The sequence below is a fragment of the Schistocerca americana genome, chromosome 8, assembly GCF_021461395.2.
Source record: "Schistocerca americana isolate TAMUIC-IGC-003095 chromosome 8, iqSchAmer2.1, whole genome shotgun sequence".
NCBI classification, from domain to species: Eukaryota; Metazoa; Arthropoda; class Insecta; order Orthoptera; family Acrididae; genus Schistocerca; species Schistocerca americana.
In genome coordinates this window covers 357,152,773-357,176,412 of record NC_060126.1, presented here as the reverse complement: position 1 = coordinate 357,176,412, position 23,640 = coordinate 357,152,773, and the positions used below count along the sequence as shown (strand labels likewise).

General features: G+C 39.7%; 1 protein-coding gene across 3 annotated transcripts in view; it reads left to right on the top strand.

Annotated features, from left to right (window-relative positions):
• The window catches only part of LOC124544634 (putative fatty acyl-CoA reductase CG5065), a 498,437-nt gene that overhangs the window by 458,365 nt on the left and 16,432 nt on the right, over nucleotides 1-23,640 (top strand). For all 3 annotated transcript variants that reach the window (XM_047123243.1, XM_047123241.1, XM_047123242.1), the window contains 2 exons: nucleotides 466-611; nucleotides 20,058-20,167. In XM_047123243.1, coding sequence (XP_046979199.1) covers nucleotides 466-611; nucleotides 20,058-20,167 — 256 coding nt within the window. The remainder of the gene's footprint in view (nucleotides 1-465; nucleotides 612-20,057; nucleotides 20,168-23,640) is intronic.

The window sequence follows — 23,640 nt, the reverse complement described above, 5'->3', positions numbered from 1 at the left end:
CCATCGTGTGATACGGTGCTACGCAGATAATTGAAGCTTTTCACACATTCAATCTTCCCCCTCTCCAGTAAACACACTGTACAGATGCTTGTAAACTATGGATGGTAGATGTTTTTGTAGCTGAAGTCATTAAATTTATAAAAATAAATTGCAAGGCATAATATTAAATTTTTGAGTTTAGTCTATTTCTCAGTTTGATTCTTGTATTTTGTAATAACCTTAAAACAAAAGAAAAGACCAAGTTGTAACCAACAATTACTTCAGTCAGAAATAAGTGTGTTTGCCATGATTATCTGTAACAGTTAGGGAACTGATCCATTTTATGGGAAATAAAACTTCTTCTCTTGTTATAGTGGGTATTTGTTATGTTACATTTATATGTACTGTTTTGACTAGTTCTTGAAATTACGTTGAATTTCAAATGTTTAAGTAACCTCTTAATATAATAAATTTTCCTTTTTTCAGGCACTAATCCATGTGTCAACAGCGTATTGCAATTGTGATAGAGAGGAAGTGAATGAAGTGATATATCCTCCACCCTACGATCCTGACAAGATAATCCAATGCATGGAATGGATGGATGATGATCTCATTGATGCCCTAACACCAAAGTAAGACTTTGGCACTATTTTCTATTAATAATATGCAGATATCAATCTTAAAACCATTTAGTTAAGAGAGAATAGTAGCTCAGCTGAAAAGTCACTTTATTTAAAATATTTTTGTTATGACTGCTGAATGTACAGAATACTGCAGGTGCCATTTGTTTAAGTACCTGTGTGGTGGAAGCCCTCCTGACCACATGGGAATCGCACTGTTAGTGCATGAGCTGGAAGGGGTTCCAGACAACAATTTACTGGCCAAATGTGGCTGGGTAGTACCTGTGGAAAGAGCCCTCATTTGGACTGGGTGGTGCCATAGTGGAAGGTTTACACATGAAGCAAATTAAACTCTCTCCCGCTGACAGCCACAAGGTCCGAGCAGTTTCTTCAGTTGAGCAAGATTATTATATTGCAGAGAAATATGGCCCCATGATGTCCCCCCCCCCCCCCCCCCCTCCCTCCAGCCACTCTTTGGGAAGAGGGACAAGCCATATGTCTAAGAGCAAAATATGTCGCCCAATACTTGGTCTGTACCATGACTGAAGGGGATACTTTTACTGCAATGAAACCATTATTTTTTGTCAAAAACATTGAAGACAAACTTGAGGAAGTGGAGACTGAGGAAAATGCAAAATGGGTTATTATTAATTAAATCTTCCTCTGCTGCCCAGTCTACAGCTCAGCAGGGAAGTGATCATCTAGGTGACACACTTGTGACCATCACCCCACACAAAACTTTGAACATGATCCAAGGACTCATCTTCCTCAAAGATCTTGCACTCCAAACAGATCAGAAACTGTGGTCTAATCTCCAGAGGTGAGGCATACATTTTACCAGCTGTGTACAAAAAGAGCCCAAGGATAATTGTATGGATACAGATACCTTTATCTTAACCTTTGGAGGGAGTGTCCTCTCAGAGAAGGTTAAGATCATGGTGTACAGGTATGTTGCAAAACTATGCATCCCACCACCTATGAAGTTCTTCAGATGTTTGGGCCTCAGGCATACGTTATCCCATGCACTGCGGGTCCAAAATATGGCAGCTGTCAACAATCATGCCATGAAGATGTCCTTGTGAACATCCACATTTATGTGGCAACTGTGCAGAACATCACCATCCATGTTCACCAGTTTTCAAAAAAGATCAGATGCTCCAGTAACAGAAATCTATTGATTTTCAATCATATACTGAGGCACAGAAGAAATATTAACACCTACATCCTGTTGGATTTGACAATTAATTACACTATCATCATGACTCTGACCCCTCCCCCCACCCCCATCTTGGTCTTCCTCAAACCATATCTCCCATCTCCCACCAATCTCCACACCCATGATTCCCACAGCAGCTTCTCCGGGAAACAATTCCCGCACACGACCGTAGAAGTATTCTTCTTTGGCATCTACCTTTGGCAGGGCTCCCTCTCAGGAGGCAACCACCAGTCAAAGGCCTGACATCAAACAATCCCAGGGCAGTCCACTCTTCATCTGTCCTTGCGCTCAGTATGAATAGCCCCTTAAACAAACTGTACCCACCAAAGGGTATGAAGGAAGAGAAGGAGAAGAAGAAGAAGAAGAACTGGGAAAAGGCTCCTCCATTGCTCCTGGAGGTGCCATATCCCCCTCCCTCCATGCAGTTGGATTCTGAGCAGATGTTTGTGGTTGTGGTTCCATCCTCACTGGTGACAAGCATTGATCCTGCACCGTGTCCAGCCCTCCTGGCGACTTCATGCCTAGCTTGGACACTAGCCACATGGCCATTCAGAGGAACTGTAATGGCACTGCTGTCACCTGCCAGAACCACAACACCTTATTGTCTCCTCTTCTGTGATTTGTATTGCTCTACAGTAAATGCACTCCATTGGTGGCCATTTTTTCTAATGCTCCACAGTTATCGAGTGTTCTGTCACAAGTCTGCTGGTCCCGAGAAGTCATCTGGAGGGATCTGTACTCTGGTTCGTACAGATGTCGTCGGTGAATGGATTCTCATTCGTATCTCATTGGAGGCAATAGGGGTGTGGGTGCAAACAAGCTCAGCAATTATAATTTGCAATGTTCACCTACCTTCAGGCAGACCATATACTTACAGTGAGTTGACCACATTAATCTAACAACTTTTCCCCCTTTTTTCCTGTTTGGGGACTTCAGCACACACCACTCCATGTGGGTGAGTGCTGCTTCATATGGTAGGGGCCTTCTAATTGATGATCTCTTCCCGTAATCTTGTAGCTTCTCTACAGTGGTCATTACACAGTGACATTGGGACAGTGATCACTTTCTGGTTGTTCTGTCATTTCCTTACTACTGCCAGACTGACCAAATACAACATTGGGCACTTCACCAAGCCAACTGGCCTTTTATATCTTTGTTGTCACATTTGCCATCTCTATGTTGGATTATCTTCATGAGGTTGTGCAAGGCATTTCAGACATGATGATCCACACCACTGGAACTGCTACTCCCCTTTCTAATTCTCTCCCTCACAGTTGACGAATGCCATGGTAGACCAAAGACAATGCAATAGCTGTTCTAGGATAACCGCTGAGCCCCACATTGATTCAAATGACATCCTTCCTAAACCAACCTTATCACTTTAAAGAGACTGCACATTAGGGGTAACTTTTCAATCTAATGCAGTAAGAACTAATGCTGGGAGCACTACATCTCCTCTCTGTGGATGTGTGCCTCTTACTCTTGGGTGTAGATCAAGCTCCATGGTCTTACAGGCCACCAACATTCAAAGTTGTTCTGGGTCTTGTCCCACATATTGGTCTTTGTACTGATTTATTGGTTCTTGTGGAACACCTTGTGACGCACTTTGTAACGGTAATAGTATCCTCTTCCTATCCAGCTACCTTTCTACTACAAAAGTAACAAGTTGAAGCCATCTCCTTATGTTTCACTCCCCACCAAGCTGAATCCTATAACAAACCTTTCACTTCAGATTCTTGCCTCTGCCGATGATACATCCCCAGGCCCTGATTCAGTTCAGTCGTATGATGCAGCACCTGAATGTTCACCAAAGGCAACATGTCCTCAGGGTCTTCATCCACCACTGGCTTAAAGGTGCCTTCCCCTTGCAGTGGAGAGAAAGCACAGTTATTGAATTCTTAAGCAGGCAAGAACCTGACATGTCTCCACAGCAGCCAGTTGATTAGCCCAACCAACGTACCCTATGCACTGCTTGAAAGGTTGGCTGTCCACAGATTATGCTGGTTTCTTGAATCTTAGGACCTTTTATCCCCCTGTCATTGTGGTTTCCGGGAGGGACATCCACAGCCAACTATCTGCTTAGATTGGAAACGACAATCTGACATGTTTTTTATAAATGCCAATACCTTGTCACAATATTTTTCGACTGTACAAGCTGTATAACACTGCTTGGAGCCATCACTTTTTACTCACTCTCCATGACTACGGCTTTTTAGGTCCGCTACAAATTTTTATTCATCAGTTTTTATCCCACTGGTTGTTCAGAGTTACTCAGCACTTCAGTCTCCCCATGAGTCCAAGAGAAAGTCGTCCCACAGGCCTCTGTCTTCCTCATCGCCATTATGGGTTAGTGACCTCTATTGGGCTGCTGGTCACCACTGGGTTGCATGTTGATGAGTTTTGCATTTGGTACAGCCCCCACTCTCGGGTCTGTGCTGAATGGTAGACCTAAGGTACCATTCGGCAGGCTTCCGCATGCACTCTTCCACACAGTTTCCAGTTCTCTCCTACAAAAACACATGCCATGCATTTCTGCCATCGTACCATGGTCCATCTTGACCAGGAACTCTAGTTAGGTATGCAGCACCTGAATATTGTAGCATAGTCCCATTTCTCTGGCCTCCTTTTTGGTTAAATGGTGCCCACATTCATTTCCTGAAGGCTATCTTCATGCAGAAGCTGCTCTCCATATCTTTGCTCACCCAGCTTGAGGTGCAGATCATGCTACTCTTATCTGTACTTACCAGGTCCTGGTTTCAACCTGACTGGACTATAATTCCCAGGTTTATGACTTGGTGGCACCTTCAACTTGAAAACTGTTAGGCCCAGTCCCCCATCAAGAGTGCATCTGGCCATTGGAGCCGTTCAGACTAGTCCTGTAGACAGTGTTCTTGTTGAAGTGGGGATCCTGCCCCTTCAGATTCAACAGTACAAGCTCTTGGTCATGTATACAATCAAAATTCAACAATTCTCTGATCATACAGTGTTTCCTATTCTCTCTACACATGAGGGGTGTTTTCCTGATACCTCCGGTGAAACTAGCAGTTGGAATGTGCCTCCCTTCCCTCTGCCAAGATCTCCATCTCCCCTTCCTGAATTGTGCTCACCATGTTTTCTCAGACACTCATCCTTGAATGGTTCCTAGGCCACAGATTAGGGCCGATCTCTTCCAGGTCGTAAAGTCTTGGTCATTGCCATGACCTCTAGGTATCTGTTAGGTCCATTTCTTAGAGTTCCAGTATGGTCCCATCTTTTACATCAAAGGCCATAAAACTATGGCATTGTACTTACAGCAGAGCTGACAGCTATTAACAGCGTCTACATTTTAGTAAACAGACTTCCCCTGACCATTTTTTAATATGTGCTGACTCAGTGGGCAATCTCCCGTCTATTGACCGTTGCTATTCTTGCCACCTTTCGGTCTCTGCTATTCATGATCTTCTCACTGGCCTTCATTATACTGCCTGCTCAGTTGTCTTTCTCTGGGTCTCAAGTCATGTGGGTATCCTGGGGAGGAACTGGCCAATCGTTTGGCTAGAGGAGCACCTACTTGCTCTCTGTTTGCCTGTTTGCTTTGCTGACACCAGGTGTGGATTTGAAGGTGCAGATGAGATGTGTTCTGTGAAGAAAACAGTTCCTGGAGAGTTACTGTGACCATGAATTTGTAATCAGAAAATGTTTAAAGAAAAACTGCAGGAAGAAAATTAATATTGTGTAAACCCCACGAACCTGTTTTACTTCCGGAAATGTCAAAAGCACACCTCTATATGAGGAGTTTCCGAATCCTGTTAAACTCCTGATAATAAAATCCTTTGATAGCGGAAAACAGTAAAACAATCTGAAGCTAATTTGATAAATAATGATACAGTGTACTGTAATTTTGCTTAAAAGTAACTAACCCAGATAAATTTGCACCTAAACATGAATTAATGGGAATATGACATTAAGTGGCATGTAAACAAAGATTGTGTACTTTAACAACTGTCAGATTCAAAATTCCCTCCAATATGCTAAGTTGAATCAATGGTGAATAAGCTAGTTCTTTGTAATTGGTTGGTGTAAATAATGTCAATGGCAGATGCTTCAAATCACATGTTTAGCCACGTTTTGCAGTGCAACACACAAATTCTCCTGTCTAAATTACTGCAGATACACATCAAAGCAGGCCCTTCCAAAAGACGCATACAACGCATGCAACGACTAATGCAAATACTATGAAGAACAGAAACAAATAAATGATGGCAATAACTACTGTTAGGGTGGGGTCAGCAATCACTGAAGGAAGGTGAACAGTCTTTACAATACACTACTTTTATTTATAGAGAGAAATATTGAGAGATAGTCTATTACGAAGCATAAAGGAATAAAATTGGTTACAATTGTGTTTCTCGAAGAGTGGAATGTTTTTAGGTGTTAGCTGTTCTGTGCCTGGGTAAAGTGGTGATGGCGGTAGAAGCAGTTTGAAGTTGCTGATATGAATGAAGTTTATCCAGTCGTGTCCTTGGCATTAAACTGTCCTCTTTCCTTACATCTTGTTTGGGCTGTCAGTGGTAATAAGTGGCGTAGCATCCATTTGTCGTAGGCCAGAAGAAAGTAACTGCTTATGCAGCACCTGAAGGTCGTATTAATGCAACTGCAACTTTCACACACGACAGTTGGGCACGGTCCACATGATGTGTTTAAATTATACTTCACCAATTGTGAAGCTAGACAGTCCATCTACTATTAATATTCATGGTTCACAATAATACTATTCCTGCGAATACAGTCACTTACGTAGCAACACAGTTCAGTTTCCACATTGGCAGTTAGTGTTTTAGCACACATCATATATCGTAGTCAAGAAAACGAGCAATATTAAATTCAGTTTATGTAATGCAGTTCAGTTCTAAAACGATGACAATACTGTCTGTTCACGAGTGCCTTGTCACCACCACAGGCATCATTCTGCAAATACCAACAGCGTTTGCGTAATACAATGTCCTTTTAGAATATCCATCATAAAGTTAAATTCCTAACCGGTCCAGCACAAACACGTCAGGTATTAATATTGCATTAAACACACACCATTGCTACACACAGTAGTCAGTACTTGCTTCCATATCACCATGCTTTCACACCAACCCTCTGGTCTGTTCCACACTGTTCGACCCGACAACTGCCGATACCTCTCTCGCTCCACAGTTCTTAAAACACTTCTGCCTATTGCTTTCTGTTTCACACAATACATTTAATAAAGCTATTTGAAAGATCCCCAGAAACAAAATCCAAGTCTTTACATAAGGAACTCGTACAGAAAATAGCACAGCAATGTGCTTCGACAGTGTGTGTAGATCGGTGTTATGTACGTCGTGAAAACGTAACCGTCGACGACGCCACATTTATATACAAAAAAGGAAACCCACAAGTGAATAAAGAAGCCTCAACAGTGGACAAAGTTCAGTGCTTGATAAACAGTGATAATTCAAATAACAAAAACAGTGCACCTAAAATTGTAGTAGACGGCAACACGTGTACACAAAATACTCGTGGTTGCGTAAGAAAAAGTTCCAATCGCCTACGTAAACAAACACAATGCAAAAATAACGTAAAAATATTTGGAGACAGTCATGCTCGCAAAATTTTGACATGCATGTCGAACTCTGCTCAAGATGGTTCGTGTATATCAGCAATTGTTAAACCAGGAGCAAAATTCGTGAATGTGGTAGAAGACATACACACAGAATGTGCTAAATTCACGGAAAAAGACTGTGTTGCGATAATTGCAGGAGCAAACGATGTTTATTGCAACGAGGCCAGCACTTTCATTAAAAAGCTTCTCGTATTGCTGCAGTTATTACAGCATACAAACATAATACTAACAACTGTGCCCACGAGATATGACCTGGCAGACTGGTCTTGTGTGAACAGAGAAATTCGCCTAACGAATAGTAAACTGAAACACTTTTGCACTAAGTTTACGAATGTGACACTGCTGGATACTGACAGGTATGAGAGACACTGCTTCACAAAGCATGGACTACATCTAAATCAGTTTGGCAAAAATAAACTAGCAGCAGACATTGGAAAAGCTTTTCATGAAATAATAGGCCTAAACAATAACGACCATGAAAGCAGACCAGTCATAGCCCTAACTAACGAGGGAAACTAGTGAGCTGGGCCAACTCTAGCAGGATTTGGTCCAGTAACAAAAATCTGCAACAAGTAATTAATACACAAACGAAAGTTCACTCAAACAGCAATACAATTAAAGACAAACAAAAGTTAACAGTGTTTCATCAGGCCTATACTGCAAGCTGGATCAGTTCACAGCAAATATAGAAGACACAAAAGGTATAAACAGTGCCCACATTCTGTGTCTAACAGAACACCACATCACTGCTGGTATTGAAGTGGTCCCTATTCCCAACTATGTTTTGGCAACGTCTTATTGCAGGAACTATATGGACAAAGGAGGAGTAGCTGTATATGTAAAAAACAATGTCTTGTTCACGGCAATAGATGTACAAAGATTCTGCTTTGAGCTACATTTTGAAGTATGTGCTATAGAGGTGCCAGACACTGTCTCCAGATTAACAGTTGTGGCAGTTTACAGGGCACCATCTGGTAATTTTAAAGTGTTTGTTAAACAATTAGATACTCTTTTGTTGTACTTAAGTAGAAAAAATAGGGGCATGGTAGTTGTTGGGGATTTTAACATAGATTTCTTGGTTAATTCTCCCTGCAAGGTGGAGTTTGAAAATCTCATGGGCACGTACAACCTTGTTACCGTGGTTAGCTCGCCCACCAGAACCACAACCTCCTCCAGTACTCTTATTGATAACGTTTTTGTTGATCAGAGTAAAGTCAACCATATTAATATTGAAATGGTTATAAATGGTCTGTCTGACCATGACGGACAACGAGTTACTTTCAACAGCTTGGGAATTCCTCGGAGTGACACCTCACTTAGATGGAAAACAGTAAGGAAAATAAGTGAGGAAGCTATTCAAATGTTCAGATCATGTATTCAGCATACTGACTGTACACCTGTTTATCTAGCAGAAACTGCTAATTCAAAACACAATTTATTCACAAATGAGATAGCAGGTACCTTTGAAAGTGTATTTCCAAAAAAGTCATACAGAGTCCATCCTGCTAGGTCTGCAAAAAAACCATGGCTCACTAAGGGCATCAAAGACTTCTAACAACCCTGCCCAGCTAAAACATTATAAACTCTACTGTAAAATTCTTGCCAAAGTAATTAAAAACTCTAAAAGTATGAGTATAGCATCTGAAATTACTAATTCTGAAAATAAAATTAAAACAATCTGGAATGTGATAAAGAGAGAAACAGGGACTGTAAACTACACCAAAGACAAAAATATTGTTTTAACTGTTGACAACTCAGAGATAACTAATAGTGAGGAAATTGCTGAAATCTTTAACCAACATTTTTTAACTGTCCCAACACAGATAGGTTGCCATGGTTCTGTAGATAAAGCTGCCTGTATAATGAAAAATAATTTTCCAGAACCTTTCAGTCAAATAAGTCTGCTTCCCATTACTGCCAATGAAATCAAAAAAATCATACATTCTGCTGGTATCGACGATATTTCAAGCAAGCTGTTGAAGGCTTGCTGTAGTGAAGTGGCCAAAGTTTTGTCTCACATCTGCAACACATCCATGCAACAAGGAGTATTTCCAGACAGAATGAAATACTCTGTTGTCAGGCCCCTGTACAAAGCAGGGGATGCTACAAATGTGTCAAACTATCGCCCTATCTCTCTATTAACAACATTTTCAAAAGTCCTAGAAAAAGCTATGTACAACAGGATTGTGGCACACCTTGGTGACCTGAACATCATTAACAGTCAGCAGTTTGGTTTTCAAAAGGGAGTTTCAATAGATAACGCAATTTTCTCATTCACAAATGATGTTCTAGAGTCTATAAACAGCAAGAGGCTGCCAATTGGTGTCTTATGCGACTTATCAAAGGCATTCGACTGTGTAGATCACCAGATACTCTTCAAGAAGGCCTGTCATTATGGAATTACAGGACCTGTAGGGAACTGGTTAAAATCGTACCTCGAAAATAGGAAGCAGAAGATTATTCTAGATGTTTCAGATAGTGTATCACAATATATAGTGGACTCTGAGCGGGGAATTGTGCAGCATGGAGTGCCACAGGGATCAGTGCTTGGGCCCTTGCTGTTCCTCATATATGTTAATGACCTGCCTTTATCCATCAATAAGCAGTGTAAATTTACAATGTTCGCTGGTGATACGAGCATTGTGGTGGATAATGTGTCAACTACTGACTTAGGATCCGAGGTCAATGATATCCTTAAAGAAGTTATGGGTTGGTTTAGTATTAACTCCCTTTCAATAAACCTGAAAAAAACCAATTTTATCCAGTTCCAGACAACCCACAAAAACCCAAAAGAAATAGTTATCACACAGAATGATCAGATGATAAAGCAAGTGTACTTATCAAAATTCCTAGGCGTATATGTTTACAGTAGGCTGAACTGGGAACATCACGTTCTACAAACACTAAAACGGCTGACGTCGGCAACATTTGCTTTACGAATTTTGTCACGCTTCAATGACATTACCATCTCAAAGTCAGCTTACTTTGGCTATTTTCATTCAGTCATGTGTTATGGCATCATCTTCTGGGGCAATACACCTGCCGCAAAGAAAATCCTCACAGCACAAAAAAGAGCAATAAGAATCATTTGTGGTGTACCCCCACAAACCTCATGTCAAAATCTTTTTAAACGACTTGAAATACTGACAGCAACATCTCAGTACATATCTTCACTGATGTGCTTCATAATAAATAACCCCACTCTGTATGAAACGAATTGCCTACATCATGAACATAACACCAGAAGAAAAGAGGATTTCCACTGTGAGTTAAAGAACTTGACACTTATTCAGAAAGGGGTAAAGTACGCTGGAACGAAAATTTTCAGTTCCCTACCCAACAGCATCAAAAGTATAAGGAGTAGTACATCAGTATTTAAACGTAGCTTGAAAAATTATTTACTTGAGACCTCACTTTATTCACTAGAGGAATTCTTTCAGAGAAATAAGTAAAACCCAGATTGGAAAGAGGTTTTTAAATTTTTTGACACTGTTTACTGTTAAACTAATGTAATAATGCCCTAATGTAAAAATTCCTGTTCTTCTCATTTCCATTTTTGGGTCACTTTTAAACCCAAAGTGGGAAGTTTTGATTACTGTTCAAGGTTAAAATAAATGCAATAATGCCCTAAATATGAAACTGCTATCTTCACATTTATGTTGACTAGTTTTTAAGCTAATAAGTATGACTTTTGTGCACTGATATTAATACTATAACAATGTCTTTATTCTATATATTTTATTGTGTATATTGACACGTTCCACATCTGAGTGACTTGCTCACATGTACAGATCTATGGAACAAGTATATAAATAAATAAAAATAAAATAAACACACACTTCATGTTCTACACTGTATAACCAAATGAAAAATATTCTACGTCATCGGCAATATGTCCATGGAGTACAAGGTAGTAAAAGAAAAGAAAAAAATTATATCTCATTATTAGCCATGGCATCAAAGTTCTCTCTAGGAAATGGAACGACGTCTGGTAGGCTATTGCCCCACGTAATAATCACCACACAATCAAGGAGACTACTGCAGCATGGTATGCTTCCTTCCATTTCCACCAGAGGGAATCCGTAGTCCTATGTTGTCTCCACATCGATGTTACCAGGTTAACCGATGGTTTCCTTTTGTGTAACACGCCACACCCACATTGTGGTTGTGGAGTCTTACAAACAGTTACTTATATCTTGGTGGGATTCCTCCTCCTTTTGGTCCTCTGTGCTAAGTATGCACTTCCAGATTCATTGCCTCTAATATTGGCAGATGTATTATTATTGGATGATTCGTGGATTGTTGAACTGGCTTACAGTTTTCCATGGAACTGGTTTAAGATTTCAGTGTACCTCTGGAGCAGGGCCAGTGTAATTGGGGATGGGGCGTCTCCAACTTGTAACTCTCCGGTTTAATCTTACTGACTTATCCCGCTCGATCGGGATCTGATAGCAGCCCAAATAGATAATAACTAATGTGACCGTGTACCTAATGGGGCTGGCAATCGGATTGGACTGCTACGGAGTTGTTACATTCCATTTTGTCCTTCTCGAATGCTGTAATAATAAAATGTCTGGCGGCAAGAACAACAACAACACAGCTTCATTAATCAACGACCTGTATTTCATCACAGAAACACAAAGTAAGGAGACAGCCACTGCCTTCGTCGTACAGAATTAATAACGGCTAATCTCAGCACAGGCCCTTTTGTTAATCATTATCGTCACACGCAATTTCAACCATTGTAATCCAACACTATAATCCAACACTGCTATCCAATGATGCCGGCGCGGTAGACGCGTAATTACAAATATCGGCACAAAAATATCACTGATCACTCTATTAATTATACTTTTCCACTTTCCCGTATATTTCTAACACAAAAGGGGTTAAACCGCGGCGATGGCCACCCCCTTTGTCGGTACGGCCTTGCATTACAGCCACCGGCCGCCCCACGGCCCGGCCCGCAGCCCGGGTCCCACTCTACTATCTCTCTCAACACTCGCTCTCGCTCTCGCAACCCTACACACACTATCGATTGTTTGTCCTGTCGACCTGTGCTGTCGCAAAACTTATAGTAAGGGCCTACGGACCCCTTATACCCTGTGTACTAGGTTTGAACAATCCCTGACTCTACCTCTTTGACCAGGCCACTCTTTCAACCCTCTTTTACTCTGTTTTAATCACTTTTAGATTCAGTCAGTCTCCTTTCTGCTACACCCAATTTTCTGTTCTGGGTATCATACTCTTTTGAATAGTGGATGCTCTTGGCTGTAATGGATCAGGGGTGGTGGGGCAGCTGCAGATGGGACATTCCCTGATGCAGAGCCCTGAGGATGCTCTCCTGCTGACTCCCCTATCCCCTTCGTCTTACTTTTGTAATTGACACCACAAAAGATGTCCATGATGATTTCTACTTCTCTGTGTCACTGTTATGAAGCTCATGACTAGATTAGAAAACATTCGTGGATGTCTCTTCTCTTTCTATGCACCATTCCTGGATGGAAGGACTGATGACCTTGTTGTCAGGTTTCTTCCCCCTCCCCTCCCCCCCCCCCCCCCTGACCAACCCTAATCTTTCTTGAAAACTGGAGTTACCTAGGTTATTTCCAATGTGTCTGAAAAACTTCCTGACATTAATATACTGTTAATTGCAGTGGAAATATATCCCATCAGTTCAAAAAGCTTCAAAATTGTTCTACATAGCCATCATCGTCCACCCCCCCCCCCCCCCCACACTCTTCTTGAGAACCACACAAACATCATTCTTACAACCATATGAAACCATCAGAAAAGTATTCTTTTGGATGTTGTCCAATTTGCACATCGCATTGGCTTGAATGTTGGGTATGTCATCAAAGCATTAATTTCTGCAGCTTACCATTTTGTTGTAGGTCCTTATTTGTAACACCAAGACTATTTCCCCTTTATGCTTTTTTTCCAAAAAGGAATTGTCCACATTTCAAATTTTTATCAAGTCATTGCAAGAGTCCACATGTCACTGTTTTTATTTGGGAGTCAAGTGAATCAGAGAAAAAAAAAATGCACACACTTTTCTGTCCTTGAAATCACTCTGGATGCCTTGAACACTCGATTTAGAGATGTTGCAATTTGTAAGACGACAATGTTTAACTTATTGTGCAACTTAACTCTGTCTTTTCCAACTGATTCGTTGAATGCCCATTTGTTGTTTGCAGTTGTTATTTCAAACTGCCACCATAGTTACTTTGCTGACACCAGAAATAAAATAAGTCTCGCAACTTCTTGAATGGTCTATGTATATCAGAAATGATGTATCTACTATGCTTTTTATTTCATTTCTACCAGTTGAGGTGATGTAAGAGTACATGCTGTTGGCATTCTATACTGGCATTGTGGTTTATTATGAAGTCATTAATGAAATTATCCTTTCTTATTTTGAAGCTATTTATGACATTCCAAAAACACTAGCAGCAGTGTTGTTTCCATTATACAATATGTGAGCTACAGGATCACCTCCAACTCTTATAAGTCCCTGCCGTAATCATGACGTGCTGTGAAATTTTCAGAAAAGCTTTATCTTCATATTTCCCAAGTTAATACAAGCAGACAAAAGTTAAAGATATGATGTGATATACCTGTTATCTCACACTTCTTATCCTAGTAAGCTATTTAGACCAACTGCCTCAGTAAATGTAAAGAAAGGCTAGAAATAGTTCTGACCATACACATAACAACAAAAAGAAGATGCACAAGAAAAGAAACCAAATATGTTCTGACATTTTGCAGGCTTAAAGAAAACCTTTCACAATAATGTAAAATTATGTGACATTTCCAGAAGTGTAAGGTAAATAAGGATGGGATATGAGAACAGAAAATTATTTTACATATCAACTCAAATATAAGTGCTTGCAATAAAACAAGAGAAATTTGGAGGGGGAAGCTCATGTTATAGAAGAAAAGTAAGTGATGTGTAGGTTAGTATTTATATTTTATGCTCTAAGTGTTTCTATAGGCAGTACTAAGACTTTGGTCTCCTGTAGGTTCACACTGGCTAGACAGTTATGTCTCCGTACAATAAGGTACTCTTCTACTCTCTTTCCTCCCCCCTCCCCCTCCCCCCAACACCCCCTCCCTCCACCCAACACCTGGAATTTTCAATCTCCTATCAGATGTTTGTCAGCAGTATGTTACAAAATTCAGTACCAAATATGAGTCTTTTTCTAGGCGCTATACAGGTATGCATAATCCGTATGGAATTTTGTTTTCTTCGTAGCTGTTGATTGTGAATTTTACAGTTGGTTATAAATTCACCCACATTATTTTCAAAATGTGAAATTAGAAAGTGAAGGTATTGGCATAAGTGTGCCAAGTTTCTGCAGATTGTCCATTATGAAATTCCTTAGTTCTGTGGAATAAATACTTTCTTGACATCAGGTGCATTGGCCCAGAAGATTGTGCTATAGGAGTTTTGAGTGAAAGAATCGCAGTAAAACCATTTGTAGGTCTACACAACTAGAAACCTTTTGTAAATACAAAACAGGTTGAACTAAACTTCAGCCTAATTTATCAGTGTGCTGGTATTGCCTCAGTTTGTTATACATTAGGATATTAAGGAATTTTACACACATTGTCATTTAGTGTGTGCCCATTGATGTCTTTTTTTTTGCTACCTGCAATCCGTTTTCTATTTGTCTGGAATTGTGTAGTTGGTTTTTGTAATGTCAAGATTTCAGTAGTTTACTGCAAACCAGTTGTATGGCTATTCAAATGTTCTTCAGGCAGTGCCTGGTACGGATGTGGTTGGGTATTTATCACTATACTTGTATTATCAGCAAACAACACAGTGTAGTGTTCATTAGATCATAAATTGCTTTCTTTGTAGAAAATTCTCAACAGAAGTCAAAGTGAGCTGTTGTAAGTTAGCTTCTCAAAAAGAGAGAGAGAGAGAGAGAGAGAGAGAGAGAGAGAGAGAGAGAGAGAGAGTTCAGAAAGGAGAGGAATAGGATTATAATTAAAGGTAACTTGCATATCTCCACATTTATAAATGAGTATTGCTACTGTACATTCTAATCTAACAATGGAAAATCCAGGTTGGAATATCAACAATATTAGGAAAAGGATAGATAGCTACTCTCTGTAAAGATGACCCACTGAGTTGCACACACACACAACAAAAAAGACTTTCACATATTATAGCTTGGCCAGTGCCTTCTTCAGCAAAGAAAACACACACACATTCACACAAACATGAACGTCTGCTACCACCGGTAGCTCCAACCAGTCAAAGCTGCTTTAGGCTTTGGCCTAAAGCTATAATGTGTAAGAATCTTTTCTATGTGCCTGTCTGCAACTCAACAGGTCATCATTATGGTGAGTATATTCCAATGTTTCATGAAATATATCTTGACTCATTGACTGATAACAAAGGTACCTCAAAAGGTGTTATCAAGTTGTTCTGTGCTTTTATATCTCTAGATATATTACGGAAATATAGTATTCAGCATAGTGAATGCATTATTGTAGCCATGATAGACACAAAGCCCACACCTACCACAGGTAGAAGCTTATGTGCCAACAAGCTTTGCAGATGATGAAGAGATTGAAGAAACTTATGATGTGATAAAAGAAATTATTCAGATAGTTAAGGGAGACAAAAATTTGATAGTCACAGGGGACTGGTGTATAAAAAGGAAGAGAAGGAAAAGTAGTAGATGAATATGAACTGGGGGGTAAGGAGTGATAGGGGAATGGAAATGAGTGTTTGGCGTCATTGGCTGGGAGGCCCCTTACGGGGCAGGTCCGGCCACGTTGGTGCAGGTCTTATTACATTCAACACCACAAAGGGCAGCCTGTGTGCCGGGTGGGGATGAAATGATGATGAAGACAACACAACACCCAGTCCCTGAGCAGAGAAAATCCCTGACCCAGCCGGGAATCCAACCCCGGCCCATAGGACGGCACTCCGTCACACTGACCACTCAGCAATCGGGCCGGGTATGATAGGGGAAGCCGACTGCTAGAATTTTGCACAGAGCATAACCTAATCATAGCGAACACTTGATTTAAGAATCATGAAAGAAGGTTTTATACATGGAAGAGGCCTGGAGACATTGGGAGGTTTCAGATAGATTATATAATGGTAAGACAGAGGTTCAGGAACCAGGTTTTAAACTGTAAGACATTTCCAGGAGCAGATGTGGACTCTGACCACAATTTATTGGTTATGAACTGTAGATTAAAACTAAATAAACAGCAAAAAGGTACTAATTTAAGGAGATGGGACCTTGATAAACTGAAAGAACCAGAGGTGGTAGAGAGTTTCAGAGAGAGCATTAGGGAATGATTGACAAGAACAGGGGAAAGAAGTACAATAAAAGAAGAATGGGTAGCTTTGGTAGATGAAATAGTGAAGGCAGCAGAGGATCAAGTAGGTAAAAAGATGAGGGCTAGTAGAAATCCTTGGGTAACAGAAGAAATACTGGGTTTAATTATGAACGGAGAAAATATAAAAATGCAGTAAATGAAGCAGGCAAAAGGAATACAAATGTATCAAAAATGGGATCGACAGGAAAATGGCTAAGCAGGGATGGCTAGAGGACAAATGTAAGGATGTAGAGGCATGTATCACTAGGGGTAAGAAAGACACTATCTACAGGAAAATTAGAGAGACCTTTGCAGAAAAGGGAACCACTTGTATGAATATCAAGAGCACAGATGGAAACCCAGTTCTAAGCAAAGAAGGGAAAGCAGAAAGGTGGAAGGAGTATGTGGAGGTTCTGTGCAAGGGAGATGTACTTGAGAGCAATATTATGGAAATGGAAGAGGACGTAGATGAAGATGAAATGGGAAATACGATACTGCATGAAAAATTTTACAGAGCTCTGAAAGATCCAAGTCGAAATAAGGCCCCACGAATCGACAACATTCCATTAGAACTACTGATAGTCTTGGAAGAGCCAACCATGACAAAACTCTACCATGTGGTGAGCAAGGAACAGGCAAAATACCTTCAGACTTCAAGAAGAATATAATAATTCCAGTCCCAAAGAAATCAGGTGCTGACATGTGTGAGTATTACTGAACTATCATCTTAATAAGTCACGGTTGCAAAATACTAACACAAATTCTTTACAGACAAATGGAAAAACTGGTAGGAGCTTAACTTGGGGAAGATAAGTTTGAATTCTGTAGAAATGTTGAAACACGTGAGGCAATACTGACCGTACGACTTATCTTAGAATATGGGATGAGGAAAGGCAAACCTACATTTCTAGCGTTGTAGACATAGAGAAAGCTTTTGACAATCTTGACTGGAATATTCTCTTTAAAATTCTGAAGATGGCAGGGGTAAAATGCAGGGAGCAAAAGGCTATTTACAATTTGTATGGAAACCATATGGCAGTTGTAAGAGTTGAGGGGCATGAAAGGGAAGCAGTGGTTGAAAAGGGAGTGATACAGGGATGTAGTCTATCCCAGATGTTATTCAATCTGTATACTGAGCAAGCAGTAAAGGAAACAAAAGAAAAATTTGGAGTAGGAATTAAAATCTATGGAGAAGAAATAAAAACTTTGAGGTTTGCTGATGACATTGTAATTCTGTCAGAGACAGCAAAGCACCTGAAAGAGCAGTTGAATGGAATGGACAGTGTCTTGCGAGGAGGATATAAGGTGAACATCAACAAAAGCAAAATGAGGATAATGGAATGTGATTGAATTAAATCGGGTGAAGCTGAGGGAATTAGATTAGGGACTGTGACACTTACAGTAGTAGAGGAGTTTTGTTATTTGGGGAGAAAAATAACTGATGATGGTCAAAACAGAGACGATATAAAATGTAGAATGGCTATGGCAAGGAAAAAATTTCTGAAGAACAGAAATTTCTTTATGTCGAGTATAGATTTAAGTGTCAGGAGCTGGCCGGTGTGGCCAAGCGGTTAAAGGCGCTACAATCTGGAACCGCGTGACTGCTACAGTCGCAGGTTCGAATCCTGCCTCGGGCATGGATGTGTGTGATGTCCTTAGGTTAGTTAGGTTTAAGTAGTTCTAAGTTCTAGGGGACTGATGACCTTAGAAGTTAAGTCCCATAGTTAAAAAAAAAGTGTCAGGAAAGAAGTCTTTTCTAGAAGTATTTGTATTGAGTGTAGCCATTTCTGTAAATGAAACATGGACAATAAATAGTTTAGACAAGAAGAGAATAGAAATTTTGAAATGTGGTGCTACAGAAGAGTGCTGAACATTAGATGGATAGATCACATAACTAATGAGGAGGTACTGAATAGATTGGGGAGAAGAGGAACTAATAACAAAATTTGACTAGAAGAAGAGATTGGTTGTTAGGACATATTCTGAGTTATCAAGGGATCATCAGTTTAGTACTGGAGGGAAGGGTGGAGGATAAAAATCGTAGAGTGAAACCAAGAGATGAATACACCAAGCGGATTCAGAAGGATGTAGGTTGCAGTAGTTACTCAGAGATGAAGCAGCTTTCACAGGATAGAGTAGCATGGAGAGTGGCAGCAAAACAGTCTCTGGACTGAAGAAGAAGAAGAAGAAGAAGAAGAAGAAGAAGAACTGAAACTTTGTTTTTGTGTATATGTGGTATAAAGTATCTGATCAGTTTGTGTGACTTCCAAATGATGGTCTCTTATATATAACACATCTGTGGAAATACCTATTCAGTTTCTTGCAGTAATATGAGCTCGTATATTTGCTGTTTGTGATGCTTTTTAACTGTTGGTTAAAGGATCTAAAAGTACTGGTATCTTAATTTTTTTACAATCTGTGCTTTCCAGGATGGAGTTCTTTCCTATAAATTATTTCTGCTCTGTTATTCCACAACCTGGTATTACAGAAAAAGTACCCTAAAAAGGGCTCATTCAAAACATTAGAAATCACAGGCATTGAAAAGCCCAAACTGAATGCTGTGTAAGAAATTAGCAGTATTTTCACAGAAATGCAGCATCAAAGAAGTGGCTGACTGCATCACTGTTATTGGTAATACTGCTGATTATTCCACATCAAAGTCCTCATCTTATACTGTATAAAGAGACCAACCATATTACATACACTGCAAACAGGGATAGGTAAATGGCAGTGTAGCAGCTCAGGTGCAGACCAGCAGCATGGCACCAAGCGGCATTCAGTATTGAAGGGGAAAAACTAGTGTCCTTGAATTTCATTAATCACTCTACAGAGGCCACAAAAATGTGAAAACATCGAATAAGACTCTTCATAAAAGCAGGCATACTAAATACGGAAGAGTCGTTGACTTCTCTCCGATGTATCTGAGGCAGTGGTGTAATATTTTTTTTTTTCCATATCATAAAACGGAAGCAAGAAAACCTAGGAGGAAAGTGCTGTGAGATATGACAGTCCCACAATTTTCCTTATTTGTATTGATATCTTTACTTATGTTTAGAATCTTTTTCAGCACCAGCATCTCAATAGCAAAGACCAGGCTATTCACTTAATAGCACAGAAGAGCAAAAATTTCTTAATGATACAAGGTACAATTTGTAAAAGAAGTGGTCTTTGTCAGTACATCAGATAGACTTTCTTAACTGTTGTGTAGTTAATATGAACATGCAGTGACATCTTTAACAATATGGCTTTTTTTCCAATTTTTCAGACTGATAGGCAACCGTCCAAACACATACACTTTTACAAAGGCTCTTGCAGAAAGTATGTTACTTACAGAATGTGGGAATCTTCCTGTGGCCATAGTTAGACCTTCCATTGGTGAGTTCACTTCTGTTCTCTATAAATAAGTTTCGGCATGACATATTTCTTTAAAATTTGATATTCCAAAATGATTTCTGCCCAGCTGTATTCTAAAATTAACCATTGATTATGTTCTTGGGTGACAGCACCATTTATTTGTTTTGTATATGTATTTGACTTTCTCACAGCTTTCTATCCTCTCTTCGTATGTTAGCACGTGAAATATGGCCCACTAGTCAATACCCTCTACATTTTGCCATGAAATTATTGTAAGGCATAAATGTGTATAAAGTTGAGTTTTTTCAAAACCAAATTTTGTCCTTCTCTTTTTCTGATATCAAGCAAGTAACAATTCACCTTAACAGGGTGATTTTTTAGAGATTGCAAAGTTAGAAATTTTTTCCATAAATTTTGTTGGTTAATAAAGAATAGTGCTACATCCTCATTTGAAATTTTCCCTACACCATTGTAGCATCAGTGTACACAATTTTTGTGAAGTAAACAAGTTACAAAAATGCTTCATAGAGTTTGTTTTATATTATACACACACCTTGTGTTGTATCTGTTGTGTTGTTGAACACCCACAGAGGGTTTGGTGTAGATTTCTAGTGAAAAATATGGATTTTTCATTATAATGAGGTCCACTCAGTCTAGTAGTAGTAGTAGTAGTAGTAGTAGTATTAGTAATAGTTCAGATGTTGCATGAAGTAAGTTCTGAGTCAAAAGAACATTGTTTTAACTACCTGTCATTTCTGTACTTTCCATTAAGTGGGACCATGGTCAGGGATGAAACAGCAATCAGTCAGACCAGTGTGCAGTGTACAATGTCACTATTCTGTATGGTTTAGTTTGAATTGGTACGCTACTTGGATTTGGATTTTACGTTTATAACCCATTGGTTTTCTATCTCATGTCTGTGAACAGAGACTCGGAATTACAGTACAAACCTGCAATTTAAAATTATGAAACTAGGAATAATAAGTAGTCGGTGTTATAAAAAATGCTATACATATAAACTTAAAATTGTTAAACAATATTTTACATGATTATAAGCATTTTAAAGAAAAACTGTGAAATGCTATACCAAAAGATTTCAAATTTAGGGAGAATGTTACCAAACAACTAAAAACAAGGTCATGCGTTGTCATACATATATTTATGTGCAAAACATGAGTGTGACTTTGGGCCCTGTCGGGATATAATCATCATATCTGTTCAGGTGAATTACTTAGGAGCATTTGTGGAAATAGATTATGACACTCAAAATCCCCCATAAGTGTCCTTTCACATCAGTAGGACTTGCAAACTTTAATGACATAATAAACAACACAGGGGTACATCAGTCTGTCTTTAACTGCCATCTGTGGTGGGGATATGTTGAATTACCACAGCCAGAGTGTTTCCTGTGCTCCAGCAGAGGGACACACTGTAAAAGGAGGAAGGAACTAGTATGTGCCATCCTGTATGAAAGGGTTAAGGTAAAGGAGTCCTAGACTCAAAGGTTGCTTTCAGTACCAAAGTGCTGTGCTGGGCATGGCATTAGGGATTGTATGCCCTTACATTCTTTTGATCTTTGAACTGACTTACATAAGTAGTCATAGGGGAATGTACAATTCAGTGTTCACTCTGAGTCATGGCATAATGGTTCAAATGGCTCTGAGCACTATGGGACTCAACTGCTGAGGTCATTAGTCCCCTAGAACTTAGAACTAGTTAAACCTAACTAACCTAAGGACATCACAAACATCCATGCCCGAGGCAGGATTCGAACCTGCGACCGTAGCGGCCTTGCGGTTCCAGACTGCAGCGCCTTTAACCGCACGGCCACTTCGGCCGGCAGTCATGGCATAACCTGACAGTTTTCACATTACTGAATTACAGCTAGAGGTGAAATAAACAATAAGCAACAGAAAAAAGCTAAAATTGCCTGCAGATTAAACCCAGATCTTTTTATTTGTAGTCAGGTGCTTGCTTGCTTGCTTACTTACTTACCCATGAAACCACACATGATATGTTTATGCTCATTATTTAGCATCTAGACTTAAGAGTAAAATATTTGCGATATTACAAGAATATGCAGATTATGAAAACTGTTTTTGCACCAGTGTTTGAAAGTTGAGCATAATCAAAAAACAAGAGCACATTACTTCTACAGGATGTTAAGAGTGTTAAGGATCAATGTAACTCTTAATCACAAGAAGTTTGAAGTAAAACAGTGTCCTGAACAACTAATCAGGGAACTTCTCAAAATGAGAATGTATATTGCAAAAGCAAAACTAGAAAGTCTCTCATGCAACAACAAAACTAACATGCTTAGTAGTGACAAGGCATGCTCTCTGTGAGCTGATATGAGAGCTCTGTTAAGTCAGTCCATTTCCTGGAAAGAACTTTGCATAGGTTTGGAAGAGTCCTTGACAGCAGCCACCATTGCACCTCTAAGGTCCTTTTACATGGAGACACTACATTACGAAACTAAGTTTCAAAATGGTACTGGTAGCCACTGTGAATGCACAGTGCGCAGTTTTGAAAGTTATAACTTTCCAACTTTTAGAACACACAGCTGTCAGCTGTATGTGATTACTGGTTTGGCACCGATTTAAGAAATGCAGCATGAAGAGGGAAACAGAACATAGTTGGCTTCTGGGTAGTTACGGTATGCATGGGGTTTGTGGGACATTAATGATATTTATTACAAGAAAGAAGGGGCAATAAGACCAGAAATACAGTGTTCCATCTGCCCCACAAGGTGAACCCTTGACAAACTATGGCTTGAGAAGAGAGAAACACTGGACTTGGCCCAACATTGGGCTGAAAGGCTTTGAAACAAATCTCCGGACACAAAAAAGTAAGGTAAAGTAAGTATTACAAGAAGAAAGTGTGATGCAGTATTGCAGTTGAGACAGTTCTTAGTGATACGAATGTTGGTGGATTGACAGTGTCATATTTATTGACCAAAATACATTCAGGAAGAAATAAGAAGACATCCAACATCAATGAAGATCCCTGTCTGTAGAAAGTGCTCTTACATCAGTATGAAGCCACTGAAGATACTGACCAAATAGCCAGCTTTGTTAAAAGCACAGCTTTGCAAATACAGAAGTTAGCCAAAGAATAAAATGTGGAGTTAATGGTGAAAGTCCAGAATTTAATATGTTATGAAGTAAAAAACTTTCATGTGCAAAAATTGGAAAAATACGGAAGCATCACAAGTATCTGGAACGAACTTAGGCTGTGGAGTTTGCAGTGTGATATGGATATTCTAAGAGGCAAATGAGAATAGACACGTGCCAAAATAAATGCAATGTGATCTGCAGTTTCAGTGTTGAAGATAATGATTCTCACATTCCGTATTTTAATTTTTGAGTGCATTTTGAACTCTGTTAAGAAGACTGATGAGTTCTTGTGACATCATTCTTAGGCAGTTGATGTAGCTTAAAGGCTCTTGCCCAACAGTTTGTTTCAACAAGGTTTATGAACACCAGAACTGACGT